At 43.5% G+C, this 16277-nt stretch overlaps 1 protein-coding gene and 3 pseudogenes across 1 annotated transcript; 2 read left to right on the plus strand and 2 right to left on the minus strand.

The window, feature by feature from the left end:
• The window catches only part of LOC139533279 (zinc finger protein 345-like), a 10937-nt pseudogene extending 7144 nt beyond the window's left edge, over positions 1-3793 (plus strand).
• A 1-nt stretch (position 3794) lies between these two features.
• LOC139533733 (DNA repair nuclease APEX1-like) lies at positions 3795-7228 on the minus strand (annotated as a pseudogene).
• A 747-nt stretch (positions 7229-7975) lies between these two features.
• On the plus strand, positions 7976-11457 carry LOC139533732 (tRNA N6-adenosine threonylcarbamoyltransferase-like; annotated as a pseudogene).
• A 548-nt stretch (positions 11458-12005) lies between these two features.
• LOC139533735 (uncharacterized) lies at positions 12006-16020 on the minus strand. Its single transcript, XM_071332053.1, has 4 exons — positions 15863-16020; positions 14305-15105; positions 14144-14176; positions 12006-12748 (listed from the first exon to the last, which is right to left on the minus strand). Exons 1-4 carry the CDS (start codon positions 15876-15878, stop codon positions 12699-12701), a joined length of 900 nt encoding a protein of 299 aa, XP_071188154.1. The 5' UTR covers positions 15879-16020; the 3' UTR covers positions 12006-12698.
• Positions 16021-16277: the final 257 nt, after the last annotated feature.

The raw sequence follows: 16277 nt of genomic DNA on the forward strand, positions 1-16277 counted from the left end.
CTGAGAAAGAGGATATAGGGATTAAAGACATTGTAGGAGAGGTGGCTATTGAACCCCCTGAAACAGACCCGGTGTTGGAGGATGGAGGGAAATCCTGTCACAATCCACAGGAAGGAGATGGTCAGTTTGGTCAGTCCACTTCGTCTGAGCCTGCAGTGTTGGTGCCTGGACTTCTGGACAAGGTCGTAACACTTGTCAAGGTCCGTACCAGTGGTAGGAAAACGAAACCGACCTTGAAAGGTGCAGATGGTGAACCTGCAGAAGCTCAAAGGAAAGGTTGCCACCCCAAAGAGGAGGACGAGGTGGAAGCTCTGATGAACCCCCAGGGTTTCACACCATTGCATTTTAAGAGGTAAAGTAGATGGATGCAGACAGTTTTTAAGGTTAAATAACAAGTTTGGTATTTTAAGTGAGAAATAAAATGTTACTCAACTGTCATCTCATGGCATTAATGCTCTAGGTGCGGCAATTCCACAGGTAACAGAGTGACACTGAGACTCAGATTTTTTTTACTTTAAAATGTATGTCAAACAAAAAACTAAGTTTGGTAACAGACAGCACAAAATGTCATTCTGTTACCAAACTACTGTTTATCAAGTAAATGTATCCTTGAAAAATTCTGTGGAAATTGTTCAACGTAGTCCTTGTGCATAGTTGTATGGTTTGTTTAACTTTGCAATCATTGGTTTTTGTTTGACATACATTTTCATGTGAAAAATCTGAGTCTCTGTGTCACTTTGTTACCTTGGAATTGCCCTCTACCTACTTGTTTATCTTCAACAGTGAGGAACACTCCTATGGCTCACCAGTGGTCTCAACAAAGGAAGGAGATATAGGTACAGATACATGTATTACCTTATTAGTTTTGCATAAGTGTGTAATTGTTTGGTCTGTTGAGTGGTTACCTACATGTATTATTTTGTTACATACATTGCTTAAATAATTGTTTGTATCCTGCCCTTATTGAATCCATCAGGTTTTCACTTTTACTTTGTTGGTCCTTCAGGGTGGTGTCCATTCTCCTGTCCCGAGTGCTCATTCGTCAACTCAGACGAGGCGTCCGTCCAGCAGCATATTGAGACGAACCACTCGGGGGAAGTACAGGAAGACGCTCTGTCCGCTCCGCACCAAACAGGCCAAGCTGGACACTATGATTGCCCAGACTGTAACAGCAGCTACAAGTTTCAGTCCTTACTGAAATACCATCGGCGCGTCCACACCGGCGAGCGCCCATACGTGTGCCCTCAGTGCGGACGCCGCTTCTCCTTCAAGCAGTCACTAGAGAGGCACAAACAGACACACAAGGATGGGCGCAAGCATGACTGTCTGATCTGTGGGCAGAACTTCAAGTCCTTGTCAGCGTACACAGAGCACAAGAAGAACCACATGGAGAACGGTGTGTATCGGTGTTCGGAATGCGACCGGCGGTTCTCCTGGAAGTCTGCGCTCGGTAAGACACCTCCGGACTCACACGGAGAACGCCACCGAGGCTGAGCTCTCTTACAAATGCCCAAGGTGTGACTTGGGATTCAGCAGTAGTACGTACCTTAACAGGCACCTGCTCACACACCAAGAGGAGAGGTTGCATGTCTGCAGCTGTGGCAAGAACTTTGCCTACAGAGGCTGCTCTGACCGCACACCAGCGCACCCACCTGAAAGAGAGGCCACACCAGTGCAAGCAGTGTGGAAAGGGTTTGCTCTACAAGGGAGGGCTGGTAAGTCACATGAAGATCCACTCTGAAGAAATGCCTTTCATGTGCTCATTCTGTGGGAAGAGCTTCAAGAGGGAGAGGAACATGAAGAAACACGAACGCTGCCACACCAGAGAGAACGTGTTCAGCTGCTCGCAGTGCGACAAGACCTTTGTGTACAAGGCCACACTGACCAGGCACGAGCTAACCCACTCGGGGGAGAGAGCCGTTCCTGTGCTCCGGTTGTGGCAAAGGGTTTTTCTCCCATGCGGGAGCTTCTAAAGCATGAGCGCTTCCACACGGGCCACAAGCCGTTCCAGTGCTCCCACTGCGGGAAGCAGTTCACCCAGTCCTGCTACCTGACCATTCACCTGCGCTACCACACAGGGGTACGGCACTTACTCCTGCACCCATTGTGACAAGAGCTTTCTCAGCGCCAACCGTCTAAAGAGACACCTGAGAACCCACACAGGAGAGAAACCCTACCTGTGTTCAGAGTGTGGCAAAGGGTTCAAACAGTCATATCACCTCAAGATGCACCAGCAGACTCATGCCACTAAGATTTACTGAGGCATGATTGTGTCTCTGTCCAGACTTCAGTCAAATGATTTGGTAGAATGTAATGGTGAGTTAGCTGTCGACTGTGTAGACAACCAGGAGTGTTAAAATATAAATACTGAATAAAAATATAAATTCAATATGCAACATATTCAAAGATTTTAGTGAGTTACAGTTCATATAAGGAAATCATTCAATTGAAATAAATTCATTAGGCCATAATCTATGGATTTCACATGAATGGGCAGGGGTGCAGCCAGGGGTGGGCCTGGGAGGGCTTAGGACCACCCACTGGGGAGCCAGACCCAGCCAGTCAGAATGAGTTTTTCCTCTCAAAACGGCTTTATTACAGACAGAAATACTCCTCCATTTCATCAGCTGTCGGTGGCTGGTCTCAGATGATCCCGCAGGTGAAGAAGCCGGATGTGGAGGTCCTGGGCTGGCGTGGTTACACGTGGTCTGCGGTTGTGAGACCGCCAACAGCTCTGCCAACAGCTCTGGTGGACATTCCTGCAGTCAGCATAACAATTGCACGTTCCCTCAAAACTTGACGCCTCATCTGTGGCATTGTGTTGTGACAAAACTGCAAATTTTAAAGTGGCCTTTTATGGTCCCCCGCAGAAGGTGCACCTGTGAGCTCCCATCAGATCCTTGGGCTCCCGAGTGGCACAGCGGTCTAAGGCACTGCATCTCAGTGCTAGAGACGTCACTACAGACCCTGGTTCAATCCCGGGCTGTATCACAACCGGCCGTGATCGGGAGTGCCATAGGGCGGCGGACAATTTGCCCAGCGTCTTCTGGGTTAGGGGAGAGTTTGGCTATCATTGTAAAATAAAAATGGGGTTTTACATGACTTAACTAGTTAAATAATGATAATGCTGTTTAATCAGCTTCTTGATATGTCACACCTGTCAGGTGGATGTATTATTTTGGCACGGTAGAAATGCTCCCTAACATGGACGTAAACAATTTTGTGCATGAAAATTGAGAGAAATACGTTTTTTGTGAGTATGAAACATACCTGGGATTTTTTATTTCAGCACATGAAACATGATTACACGTTTATATTTTTGTTCAGTATATTAGTGATAATTCCTAATCTAAGGATTCATGAAATGCATTTGAATTCTTTCCGGCTTTCCTAAACTGAAATAATGATAGAAATACTGTGTCGTCGTATACTCATCAAGGCACATACAGCTCTTCTGTGTCGTTGTTACTCATCAAGGCACATACAGCTCTTCTGTGAGCTGAATCACTCATGTGACAGCAACTTTGGCCTGGATTTAATCTGTAGAGCCCTGGCTGCAATTAATCCCGGACAAAATTTTGTTTTTGGTTGATTATAACAATGTAGAAGTACTAAAAGAATTGTGCCTTGTGTCCTTCTGCTAAAATGCATTTCATATGTATAGTACATTGTATTTTCATAGAGTTGTAGCTCAAATGAGTTTAATGAAGAGACTTCAATGAACAATACAAATTGTTACTGTCTTTTGTAATGAAAACCTCAACTTAACCTACTAATAAAAAAGGAAACTCAAGCATACGTAAAACTAAACTTTATTAGATGCATGGGTACATTTACCATCTAAAAACTCAAGCTATGGTTTGGGATTTTTTGTTTTTTACAAAACAGGCATGTCTTAGAAACTTTGCTCTGAACATTGGCAGTAAGGGGTGAGATACCACTGACATTGGTCTCATATCAACTTTGCAGAGGTTGAACCATTTGACAATCTTAATACTGGCCATCAATCTGGGTCTGAATGTTTGCATGCTAAATCTGTACCATGATTTAATTGATCAATTCACTTAATGGTAATGACTTCATTACCATTATATATAATATTAATTAACAAAATAGGACTCACATTCCCTTCAAAGGAGCAATGTTTCAATGACAGACTAGCAGTTATTTAGCACCAACATCAGTTTCACATGTTTAAAGAACACAGTGCCTCAAGAGGACTTGCAGGGATTATGCAGTTTGTTACCAGATGTCACTTAGGAGTGCATTGTGTGGGTGGGAAAGTAAAGGACAGTGTTGAATAGTCACTTCAAATGGGTGCCAGCGAGCAATTGTGACTAGTTTATACAATTTAAGATTTGAGGTGAAAGTAAACTCATTTGAGAATCCCAGTTTCAGTAGGTTCTGATGTTTCACTCATGTTGAGTGTGCACACCGGCATACAGATTAGTTTCAGTAGTTAGGAATGCCATGACTTCATCTGAGGTCCGCCACCTAGGTCACATTTAACATGAGAAAACAATGCATGGCCACACTGCCAAAACTATTGAACTGGGAAACAATTGATCCAGCACCTTGGCCAGACTGATCTACACAACCATGTGTAGAGTGATGGGGCAGTGGTCACTGCCCATAGCTTGGTTGCGGATCTTGCTATCACAAAGGCCTGGCAGTAGAGCAGAGGACAACACAAAGTAGTCCAGACGCCAGCCTACGTTCTTAGACCGAGAGCTCATGGTGCAGGTCCCAGAAGGTGTACGCGTTGGCCTGCTCGGGGTACAGCTCGCGGAAGCTGTCGGTGAAGCCTGCAGCCAGCAGCTGATTGAAGCCCTCACGCTCCTCTGCTGTGAAGCCTGCGTTCCTCTCTGTTGCCTTTGGAGTTCTTCAGGTCGATCTCCTCATGGGCCACGTTCAGATCCCCACACAGCACCAGGGGCTTGCGCTTGTCCAGGTCGCTCAGGTAGGCCTTGAACTCCACATCCCAGGTCTTGCGATAGTCCAGGCGCACCAGGCCTCGGCCAGAGTTGGGCACGTAGGCGGTGACCAGGAAGAAGGTGGGGAACTCAGCAGTGATAACACGGCCCTCCTTATCATGCTCCTCTTTACCTGCAGACAGATTGGGGATAGGCAGGTTAACTAGGGCACACTGGAGAGAACAGTCTGAATGAGTAAAGTTAAGACATTCACAGCCAACTAGAGTAACCAGGATCAGCCATTCACTCACCAATGCCATAGGTAACTTTGAGGGGCTCAGTTTTGCAGAGCACAGCTACCCCGCTATAGCCCTCCTTCTCATCGGAGCCAGCCCAGTACTTGTGGGGGAACTCGGGCATGGAGGTCGATTTCATGAGGAAGGGACTTCTCAGCGCACTTCGTCTCCTGTAGGCACAGCACATCTGGGGCCTCGTCACGCACCCACTGGGCAAGAGAGAGGGAAAATAACCAGTCAGCTCCTTCACATTGCACTGCCATGTAAAGGTGCAGCCACTGTGCAGATGAATGAACCAGACAATAGTATTAAACAGACGTTCATAGACACTCAATGTTTAAATCTCATGCATTGTATAACTGTAGTGTGTGGACTTATTTCACATGTGTAGTTAACAATTCTATGCACTATAGCTCAACTACAAGGGCACTGCGTTCATCCACCTCTGGCCTGCTCGCCTCCCTACCACTGAGGAAGTACAGTTCCCGCTCAGCCCAGTCAAAACTGTTCGCTGCTCTGGCCCCCCAATGGTGGAACAAACTCCCTCACGACGCCAGGACAGCGGAGTCAATCACCACCTTCCGGAGACACCTGAAACCCCACCTCTTTAAGGAATACCTAGGATAGGATAAAGTAATCCTTCTCACCCCCCCCCCCCCCTTAAAAGATTTAGATGCACTATTGTAAAGTGGCCGTTCCACTGGATGTCATAAGGTGAATGCACCAATTTGTAAGTCGCTCTGGATAAGAGCGTCTGCTAAATGACTTAAATGTAAATGTAAACTAACCGGTGCCTCTGCACATTGTACCAGTACCCCTGTATATAGTCTCGCTATTGTTATTTTACTGCTGCTCTTTAACTACTTGTTATTTTTATTTATTATTCTTATTCATATTTTTAAAACTGCATTGTTGGCAAGGGACTTGTCAGTAAGCATTTCACTGTAAGGTCTACACTTGTGGTATTCGGCGCATGTGACTAATACAATTAGATTTATAGCTCAATGCCAGAGTCGTAATGCAGCTTTGGGCTCTGTGGTTCCCAAACTCACATCAAGGCCCTTCTTCTTGACCCAAGACTCTTGTGGCCCATCCACATTCCAGGAGGTGATCTTCATGTTAGCAGCACGACCATCTTTGCTGTTCATCTTATCAGGAGGGTCACTGTACAGAATGGGGGCCTCTTATGGTTCCTTGACCTTCTTTCCTTTCTTGGCAGCGGAAGCTGTAAGGTGACAGAGAAACCAGGAGGGGTAGTGTTCTTTCCATTTGTATTCTGTTCTGCTTCAGACATACTGTAAGTGTAAGATACATATCGCAAAAAACAGTTAACATCAATTGACTAGATGTCTCACCTGTGCCGTTGTCATGGTCACCATCTCACAGCCATCACTGCTCATTTTTCTTCGATCTTTTCGACATACTTGGACTCGTCTCTTATCCCACACACGCCCCGAAGACACACAACACGCACACACAAGTACACACGCGCCGCCGCTGGGAAAAGAAAAACATATGATCTAGTCATTAGCTTTATTTATAGCAGCCAATTTAGCAAATGCTCTAGCGATGCTTAGCTCATCAGCTACTGCCACAATAGCTACTAGTCATTGTACGCCAGATATGTGATAAAGATGTTTACATTACTGCATTACATATCCATTTAACAATTCTGTAACTACTGCAAAAACAGGCGAATCTTCGATAATAAGCTAGCTCTAGCTAGGACATATACATAACTTTATGTGCGGCCTATGGCTCAATCCATGTCGAATGAAGATCGAGTCTGAATAAATGGGGGAAATGTGCACTGAGCAATCTGGCAGAAAATGAATGCAACTAATGCTGCTACTGCTACTTCTTTGCAAATTAAGAATTGAACTAGAGAGAACCCAAAGTATTCTTACTTTGCTTTTTCACAACAAAGGATTCAACCGTGTCACACTCGCGCAGTCACTCCTCCAAAACAAAGCAGTGGGTTTTGAGGAACATTGTCACACAGACACGCATTTGCTGTTAGGCTGCCCTATATTATGCCTGATGTGATTTTCCTCTTGAATCCGTGAACGCACCAGGTATCAGCTCTTTATGCATGTTATGTATTTGTTTACGTCAAACATTAAATGTCTGTAATTAGCTTCCAATTTGTTTTGGTTAATACAATACCTTGAAAGATACAATTATGTAAGGAAATCATCAAACGACCTCTTGTTATGGGTCCTCACTGCCTAGAGTACTGTCTGAAACCCGAAATACTCAGCAACTGAAAGAGTTGGTATTACACTTTTTGCATTCTCTACTGAAATGATAATGTTTTTCATTTAAAACACGTGAAATTGGCTCTTAATGTGCCTTCGTTTTTGGCATGTGAAATGAATAATTGATGGTAGATCTAGATCCGCCACCTGGTGTGCAACCCGAGTGTTAGCTAACTAATGATGCTCCTAATAGTTTTAACCAAACATGACACTGTTTTGATATCTATATTCTAGTGCTTATGTTCTACTTTTCGTATTGCTTTTGAAGAATGAATAAAAGAACACTTGTACTTTTTAGTCGTTGACATTGCACTGTTTATTCTTGTATGAACTGATGTATGCAACTGTTTCTGGTATTTGTAGCTATGTCATCGCACTCTGAACATATTTTTTTCAGATGCACACAAGACCACTAGCTATGACATTTACGACATTCTTTCAATGTGCACGAGTTTTTGTTTTATTCATAACAATATAATTCTCCATCTCCCTCAACCTCTCTAGCTGTCATGACTGTAGTGATTGGATTTGAGGGCAGTGCCAACAAGATTGGTGTGGGCATTGTGAGGGATGGGGAAGTACTCTCCAAACCCCAGACGCACCTACATTACACCCCCTGGTCAAGGCAAGTTGGTTGAATTCAAAGTAGACTCGAATGACAACTGAACGATTGCGTTTTGTCCTAATGCTCATGTGTGTAGTTGCAGTAACAGACTAACTCTCCATCCCAGGGTTCCTGCCTAGTGAGACAGCCAGACATCACCGCAGTGTCATCCTAACAGTTCTGAAGGAGGCGCTGGAGGAGGCAGGGCTGAAGCCTGCTGACGTTGATTGCGTGGCATACACAAAGGGTCAGGAACTCTTATGTCACTGATTCCTATAAAGCTGAAATGGCCTTTTCTGACCTGTAGTACCATTCAGTTTTCACCAACACAATATTATTTACCCCAGGACCAGGGATGGGTGCCCCCTTGGTGATGGTGGCTCTGGTGGCGCGCACAGTGGCCCAGCTGTGGGGGAAGCCTCTCCTGGGTGTCAACCACTGTATTGGCCACATTGAGATGGGCCGCCTCATCACGCAAGCCAATAACCCCACTGTGCTATATGTCAGTGGGGGTAACACACAGGTCAGTCACCCATACATACTTACTAAGACAGACTTGGGATGCCCCGCACAACTTGAGAGTTCTTAGGGTTTCCCCTAAGTTAGCACTCATACCTGTCTCAACTGAGGGTTTGGGGTTTAGTTGTGCTCTAATGCAATGTTTCCTCATGAAGGTGATTGCATACTCTGAGCGGCGCTACAGGATATTTGGTGAGACCATCGACATTGCAGTGGGAAACTGCCTGGACAGGTTTGCCAGGGTGATAAAGGTGAGTTCTGCATGGCTCTTCGGGGGACTAAACTGAAACAAACCTGATTAAGTAATGCTCCTATAAAGGCTACATGTGGAAAAATGTAGTCCACTTCCATCGTCTTACAAGAGTTGCTGAATATAATTTTAAATTTGCTCCTCTTTTCATGCATCTTGTTTTTAAAACGAGATAGCAACATCATTTTTTCTCCTCTTTAAGATTTATTGTGGACTCGGACTATACCTTTTATGAATTGTTTTACCATTCTCATGAATCAAAATGGTTTGTGCTCAGATTTCCAATGATCCCAGCCCTGGATACAACATTGAGCAGATGGCCAAGAAGTGAGTACATGTGTTTTCTTTGGAATTGCTGTCGGCCAGTTGATATTTTCATATGTATATATTTACACCATTGATTTCCTGTTTGTTTTGTCAGGGGTACACAGTATGTGGAGCTTCCATACACAGTGAAGGGGATGGACGTGTCATTCTCTGGGATTTTATCCTATATCGAGGTAAGATGCAGAGCCTTTAAGTGGGAATAAAGTTCTGCATTGAGTTGCATTGCATTGGGTTACATTGCATTGGGTTGCATAGCATTGTTGGGGAGAGACAGGGTTTTTGTGATAGTTAGATGGACTGTGGTTATAATAAGGGGTGCATGTTTGATGTGTTCATATTTGTCCCTTTTCTTTCAGGAAGCAGCTGGGAAGATGTTGAAATGTAATCAGTGTACAGCAGAAGACCTGTGCTTCTCCCTACAGGTCAGAACAAAAGCAATAAACTGCCCCAGTGCATTGTCAGCCTGTTTCCTGCATCGGCACGGCAACACCCTTCCCCTTCAAAATGATGGCGGCTACATGGTGGCATCATTCACTGTCTGAGAGGTGGCAGAGCACACCACTGTGTAATGATCCGTTCACTACTTGTGTGTCCTGTAGGAGACCCTGTTTTCCATGCTGGTGGAGATCACAGAGAGGGCCATGGCTCACTGCAGCTCCCAGGAAGTGCTCATCGTTGGAGGCGTTGGCTGTAAGTCAACTGTACTTCATTGGGGGGGTTGTGGGCTTTCCAATGTAATTCATTAAAACACATAAGATGTAATATCATGTAAATCTGGCTGACCACTCATTATAGACGGGCACAACTCAAACACAACCCTTCAGGAATGCTGATGAGGGTTTTGCTCTGTAGGTAATCTGCGTCTGCAGGAGATGATGGGAGTCATGTGCAAGGAGAGAGGCGCAAAGCTCTTCGCTACAGATGAGAGGTAAGGTTCTACATACTATGTTTTCAATACAAGGGATCTGACAAGTGTAACTAAGACATTCAATGCTTACCTTTTACTATTTATGAACTAATACAAGTAAAATGGCTTATGTTGATGCTAATTTCATAATGTACTTTAACTTTGTACATTCTTCTGTTATTAAAATGTGATATTCTGTTTCGTTGTGTCACAGCTTTTGTATCGATAACGGAGCAATGATTGCACAGGCTGGCTGGGAGATGTTCCGGTCCGGTCAGACGACTGAGCTGTCAGACTCATGGATCACTCAAAGGTAATTCCACTATACCTGCAACTCAAATGATTCCCTTTCATTATATTATACAGTGAATCCCTTTCCTTATATTCTATTATACAGTACAGTGATTTATCATATTTATATTGTACAGTACAATGATTTCCTTTCATTCTATTGTACAGTGATTCCCTTTACATAAAATTTTTTGCTAAACTGTTACAGGAAGTTCTTGTCTATTTTACGAAAGTGTATTGAGATGTTAACTGGATATTTTTGACAACAGGTCTACCATATTGTGCTGTCATCCAGTGACAAGAGAAACATTGTTGTTGGCAGGTACAGAACAGATGAAGTGGAGGTGACCTGGAGAGATTGACAGCTCACTACCCAACAGGCTCTAACTTGCACCCACCTTCCCTTTACCTGGATTGTATGCGTTGTGTCATGATGGAGGGAAAGAATGTAGAAATTATCTATGCCTCACTTCTATTGTTCTGAACCTCTCAACACAACAGTTTTTAGCCACACGCATTAGTATTTTAGGTTTAGATTAAATCCGGACTGCAGAAAATCTGCGCTATAGCGCGATTGAAATGTAAAGGCAATGTTCCCGCATTTGGAGAAAACACCTTTATCTTTTGATATTTTTTGGCTTTCTCTAGCGCTGGATTCAATCCGTATCGCAGAAGATCCGCATTAAAATAAATCATTTCTGATTCAGCCAACATATGCACGTTTACTGTGAATGAAGTCTCCGCGAACGCAGGAACTATGCCTTTAAATTTCAATATAATGCAGATCTTCCGCGATACGCATTTAATCCAGCCCCTAGTCCACAATATAGCCACGTTTATACTTGGTGTTAACGTGTCCTGATCTTGTCAACATTCTGATTGCGCCCATATTTTGACAAATGTATACATTTAAAAGTGATTGTAATCAGATCTTCCTGACCACCTCCGGAGATAGTCAGTGATGCGTTGTAATGTAGCTAGATTTCTTTACAACTAAACAGATCTGGATTATCAAACCATTTAAATCATCCCTTCTAAAATCATTGACAGGTGGCAATATTGGCTTAACGTTAAATAAAAATTTGCTTTACACTGAAAGCTGAAATGTACCTTTTTCGAGGATGGGGATCAGCAAGATTAGAACCTGTGATCTTCTGGTCCCTAATCAATGCATTGCACCAGAGGTGAGGGCACTATGCCTTTTCCCCACATATTTAAATCTGTTCAGGCAGAAAGTTAGGCAAGTTTTGAACTCAAGACGCAACAGATTTTCCCCCTCCTGAGCATTTATCCAATCAAGTCGTCCAAGGATCACAATCAATTATTTTTGGGCTTTATTCAGTCCGTATTGCAGGTGTTCAGCACCATAGAAATTGAAAGGCAATGTTCTTGCGTTAGCAGCACTGCATTCACAGTAAACACTGCATGTCGACTAAATTGGAAATAACCTTTACATTTCAATTGTGCTGAACTTCGGCGACAAGGATAGTCAAGCCCTCAGTGTACAAAAAAAAAAAAAGGTAAATACATTTTAAACTTGTCCTTATTAACAAAGCGAATACTGCTGTGGGTTTTATGTATCGTATGTGAAAATGATAAACAATGAAGTATGAGCATTACCAGTAAGACCATGGGGCATGTCAAGTTCATTCAATTTTATTATGCAATACTGTTCACTTATCCTCCAGTGTATTTTTTTTATATATTTAAAATTTCAAATCATAAAAACTGAGCTAGTGTGATCATGAGTAATCATATGGATACATGAGTAACATTCACCCAATCAGGGTACAAAAAAAACAGCATTAGGATCAGACAGGGGAAGGGTGCGTTCTTATTGTGCTGTCTGCACCCCTGTAAACTGGAGACATGATCACACATCTGTCCCGTGTAAAATACGGTGAAATGAAGCAGGTATAACATTTTCAAATTTGTGAAAAAAATAAACACCTGGTAGGGTAGGCGTACCAAGGATTGGTCACAACAGATTAGAAAGTGCTTGACGGATCCCTCACAACAGAGGACAAAACTGAAAATGTCTGATAAAACTGCAGTTCCTCACAATAAAATGACAGCTCTTGAGATTGTTAAAAAGACCAGCTCAACACGACATTAAAACGAATCATTTTGAGCTGATAGGAACTCCAGGTCCAATTCATTAAGGCAGGCCTTTGAAGGCGTTAGAAAAGTCCCTAGTTGTGGATCTCATCAAGGAGTTAGTCCAAAGTGTCTCAGTGTGGCTTTGTGTAAAGACATCGACCTGAGTGCGTGTGTGTGTGTATGTGTGTGTGTGGTGTGGGGGGGGGTGTTGTGGCAGACAGGTCCATGCGTCACTAGGCTGGCTGGTCCAGGGAGTTCTTATACCAAACTACTTTATTGGGATCTGAAACAGAAAATAAGACAGCATTGTCAAACCTCTCATACAATCTAGCCCTTGGGGGCTGCAGCAAGAACTTCTGAAAAGGGAAACCCACTAGATTAAAAAAAATAATCTCAAGTTGTATCCTTCCTTCTTTAGAACCATTAGGGTGCATGATACAAATGTTTTTGCAGACGAGATGCAGCAAGTTTAAATGATGTCACTTGTAGGATCTCTCCTAGAACCAAAACAATTTGCCTACTGGTCATGTTGAATAACCACAAACACTTAGAGTATGCAAATAGCCTAGTGAAAATTGTGTTCTTGATTTCAGTAGCGCTTTCAACACCATCTACTTGTTGAGAATCTGGTGAACTTCAGTGGATTATCAGATTCCTTGTAAACTGTAGTCAGGTGAGATTTAACCCTGCCATCTCTTCATCTAGAAAGGTTAACAAGGGAGCCCTGCAAGGTTGCGTACAATCACCGATACTGTGTACACTGTACAGTAACAAATGCCAAGCCTCTGGCCCAGCCCATGGATTCTTTAAATATGCGGACGACACTCCACTGGTGGGATTCCTTAAAATCATTTCAAGCCTCCACTGAAGGTCTTGACTGAGAAACATCCAAATTCATCCAGAGATAGGAATTGAACACCCCCCCCCCCCCCCCCCGAAGAGCAACGGGGAATCAGTTGATAGTGATAACAAAGAAATACCATGGAATTGAGAGACAACCTAAAATTCAATGACTGTGCCCTCAAAGACAGAGAAACCACAGGAGATTGTTCTTCACGGCACGCATTGCACTTATTCTTCTACGCGTTTAAACCAAAGATTTTTATAACTAAACCAAGAGACCACAGCCCGTCATTTCAAATTGGAACATGAGTCAGTAGTCCAAGCGGATCCTTCACATTTATATATCAGTCTCATCGTTCCATCTGTGTTTAAACCGTCTTGTATTATTGGGTGTTTTTACGTATTATGGTGGGATAATAAAATATCAACACTTAACAAATCAAACCATTAAAGAGACAATTTAATTTGAAGTAACGTTTGTCTGTTTTTTTCCCCCAACCTCGAAAGTAATGTCAAGATGAAACCATGTTCCACTACAGTCGTTGTGTAAATCCAGCTATACACCGCAATTCCAAATGAATGGAAAGATGAGCACCGTTTAATTTCCTGGTTTTATTGTGTGACCATATTTTCTATTAATTTGGGGTGGAGGCATATAGCTAAACTGAATTTACACCACTGATGTTGTGGGATGTGATTTTCTCTTGCAATTAGACTACTTTAGAAGTCTGAAAACATCCTTTAAAATTATGAGCCCTGCTTCAGAGATTCTAATGCCCAGCATGGAGAATCCGGTCCAAATTCTAATAATGGACCTTCCTGATGAACATCTCACCTTCTTTCTGTTTGTTGCAGGTGACATTCCATTCTAAAAATGAACAAGGTATAGTTAGGATGCATATAACGTCAACCACAATTTTATGACAGATGCAACAGAAAAATAACATTTATAATAAATTCATATATTATTGAGGTCTCAACCACATCAGCCCTTACCTATTGTGTGATAGCGCAGAGCCTCCTTTAGATGACGACAGGTGAGAAGCAGCTTCCCATTGATCTTTGCTTCCTCCTCTCTGTACTGGTCAATGGAGATTGAGGTAGTGACAGGAACTGGGATTTCACCACTGGCCTGGACTGTGTGATGCCTCTCTTCTGTTGGGTTGGCGGTTTCACCTCCAAATGTGAGCTGAGGTGGTGCTACGGGGGCAGGGCAGGGAACTGACCCCTCTGTGGCTTGGAGGACCTCACTGATGAAACTAAGTCCCCACTGGTTCTGCAGCAGGACACCGATGGCTGGGCGGCCCTCCTCCTCCAGCACTCCACCCACAGCCCCTGACTTCACCTTCGAGGCATAGCTGATGGTTGGCTGCAGCTTGGCAGGGCTGTCCTGCACTGGAAAAGCAGGTGGGTGCTTTAGTAGAGACAGGCTGTCCTCCACCCACCTCTCCTTCTGGCTCTGCTTCGGGGGCCTATCTGCTACACGCCCTGCCCCCCTGGGCCCCTCTCTGCGAGGGCCACGGCCTTTGTGCTGGCCTCTGCGATCTCTGTCTCTACGGTAGGTGAAGGCATGTACATGGGCGGGTCCGTTCAGGTTGCCCTCGAGAGCCTGAGGTGAAGCTTGGCAGGGCTGCTGGTCAACCCCAGTTGGGCAGCCTCCACCTCCTCCACCACAGTTGCCAGACCCAGGTGATAGGCGGCGGTTGCCAATGTGCGCCTCTGGGTTGGTGGAGGACACAAGGCCAGCAGGATCACACAGGGTGTCAGACTCGCACACTGTGTTGGCCTCCCACGTACCTAAAGTTATATATAAGGCAAAGGAAGATCGTTAAAATCGCCTAATAATTTAAAAATATAAAAAAATGGGAACAGTTTAAAATACGCATTTATGTTAAGGTATATTGGTGAAATTATGAACTAGCTAACTATCAAAGTACGCATCTTAACTTGTGTTAGGTTTTGTTGGGGCTTGGGGTTAACTGGCTAACTAACGTTAGCTAGCCACATAGCTACGCAGAGCTAGAATGCACGCCACGGTTGGCCTAGCTAGCTACCGATTAAGCTGAATCCAGAAAAAAAATCCAGTGGCAAATTTTATGACACTTAAATTACTTGTAACTAGCTAGTTAACCATTTTATGCAAGTTGTATGTCATATGAGCAAATAGCTATGTAACTAACGTTATAACCTTATCGAACTGCCTTGCCAACCAACCACTTGCTAACTAGCTAGCTAGTCTGCTAAGAAACAGAAAAGCAACGTGTATGTACCGTTAACAGTAGCCAACGTCAGCTAACCTGAAACGTAATTTATTTATAACAGTAACTTATAACTAAGCAGGAGGTACTATAATAAGGCCATACAATCTACCGTTCGTCTTCCAAGTATGCATTTGAACAATAAACAATTTCCTGGCTAGCTAGCTAACATTACGTTAGATAAGTTTCATAACACCCCGGCTCCGGGAGTGTTCATTTCAGAACGTTTTGCTAACGTTGGCAAAGTAGAAAGTCACAAAGTAATGTGCTAATAGCTACCGGTACCCACAACTCACCTGTTTTGATATGCATATCTTTTTGTTTAAATGTACTTCTTCTGGAATTAAACCGTTACTGAAAGTTTGTTTACAGCGGGTGTCTTGATTGTGGCCACACGGAAACTGTCGGAGGTGGAAATGACCGTCACCGTTCAACTTTGCCGGATATTGAAGCGCGAATAGAGGAGGGATATTAATCAAATCGTTTTCCCGCTCACAACCCCTTAGCAGAAAGGGATATAATAACATACTTTGTCTTAGTGATTAATAATATTAATGGATTTCCTTTTGTCTGAATCATGTGTAATCTTTAATCGTACTCTGTAATTCCATGGCTGCATCTCTGAACTCCCCCTTCAATCAATCAATCAATCAAGTTTATTTTATATAGCCCTTCGTACATCAGATAATATCTCGAAGTGCTGTACAGAAA

This window comes from Salvelinus alpinus, chromosome 11 (assembly GCF_045679555.1).
Source record: "Salvelinus alpinus chromosome 11, SLU_Salpinus.1, whole genome shotgun sequence".
Taxonomy (NCBI): Eukaryota; Metazoa; Chordata; class Actinopteri; order Salmoniformes; family Salmonidae; genus Salvelinus; species Salvelinus alpinus.

Bases quoted from the DNA above. Each gene is read 5' to 3' on its own strand.
- LOC139533735 (XM_071332053.1), bottom strand. The intron at 14,177-14,304 runs GTAAGGGCTGAT...GTTCATTTTTAG, and splicing joins TCTGCGCTATCACACAATAG to AATGGAATGTCACCTGCAAC. The intron at 12,749-14,143 runs GTGAGATGTTCA...TTTCTGTTTCAG, and splicing joins CTGCAACAAACAGAAAGAAG to ATCCCAATAAAGTAGTTTGG.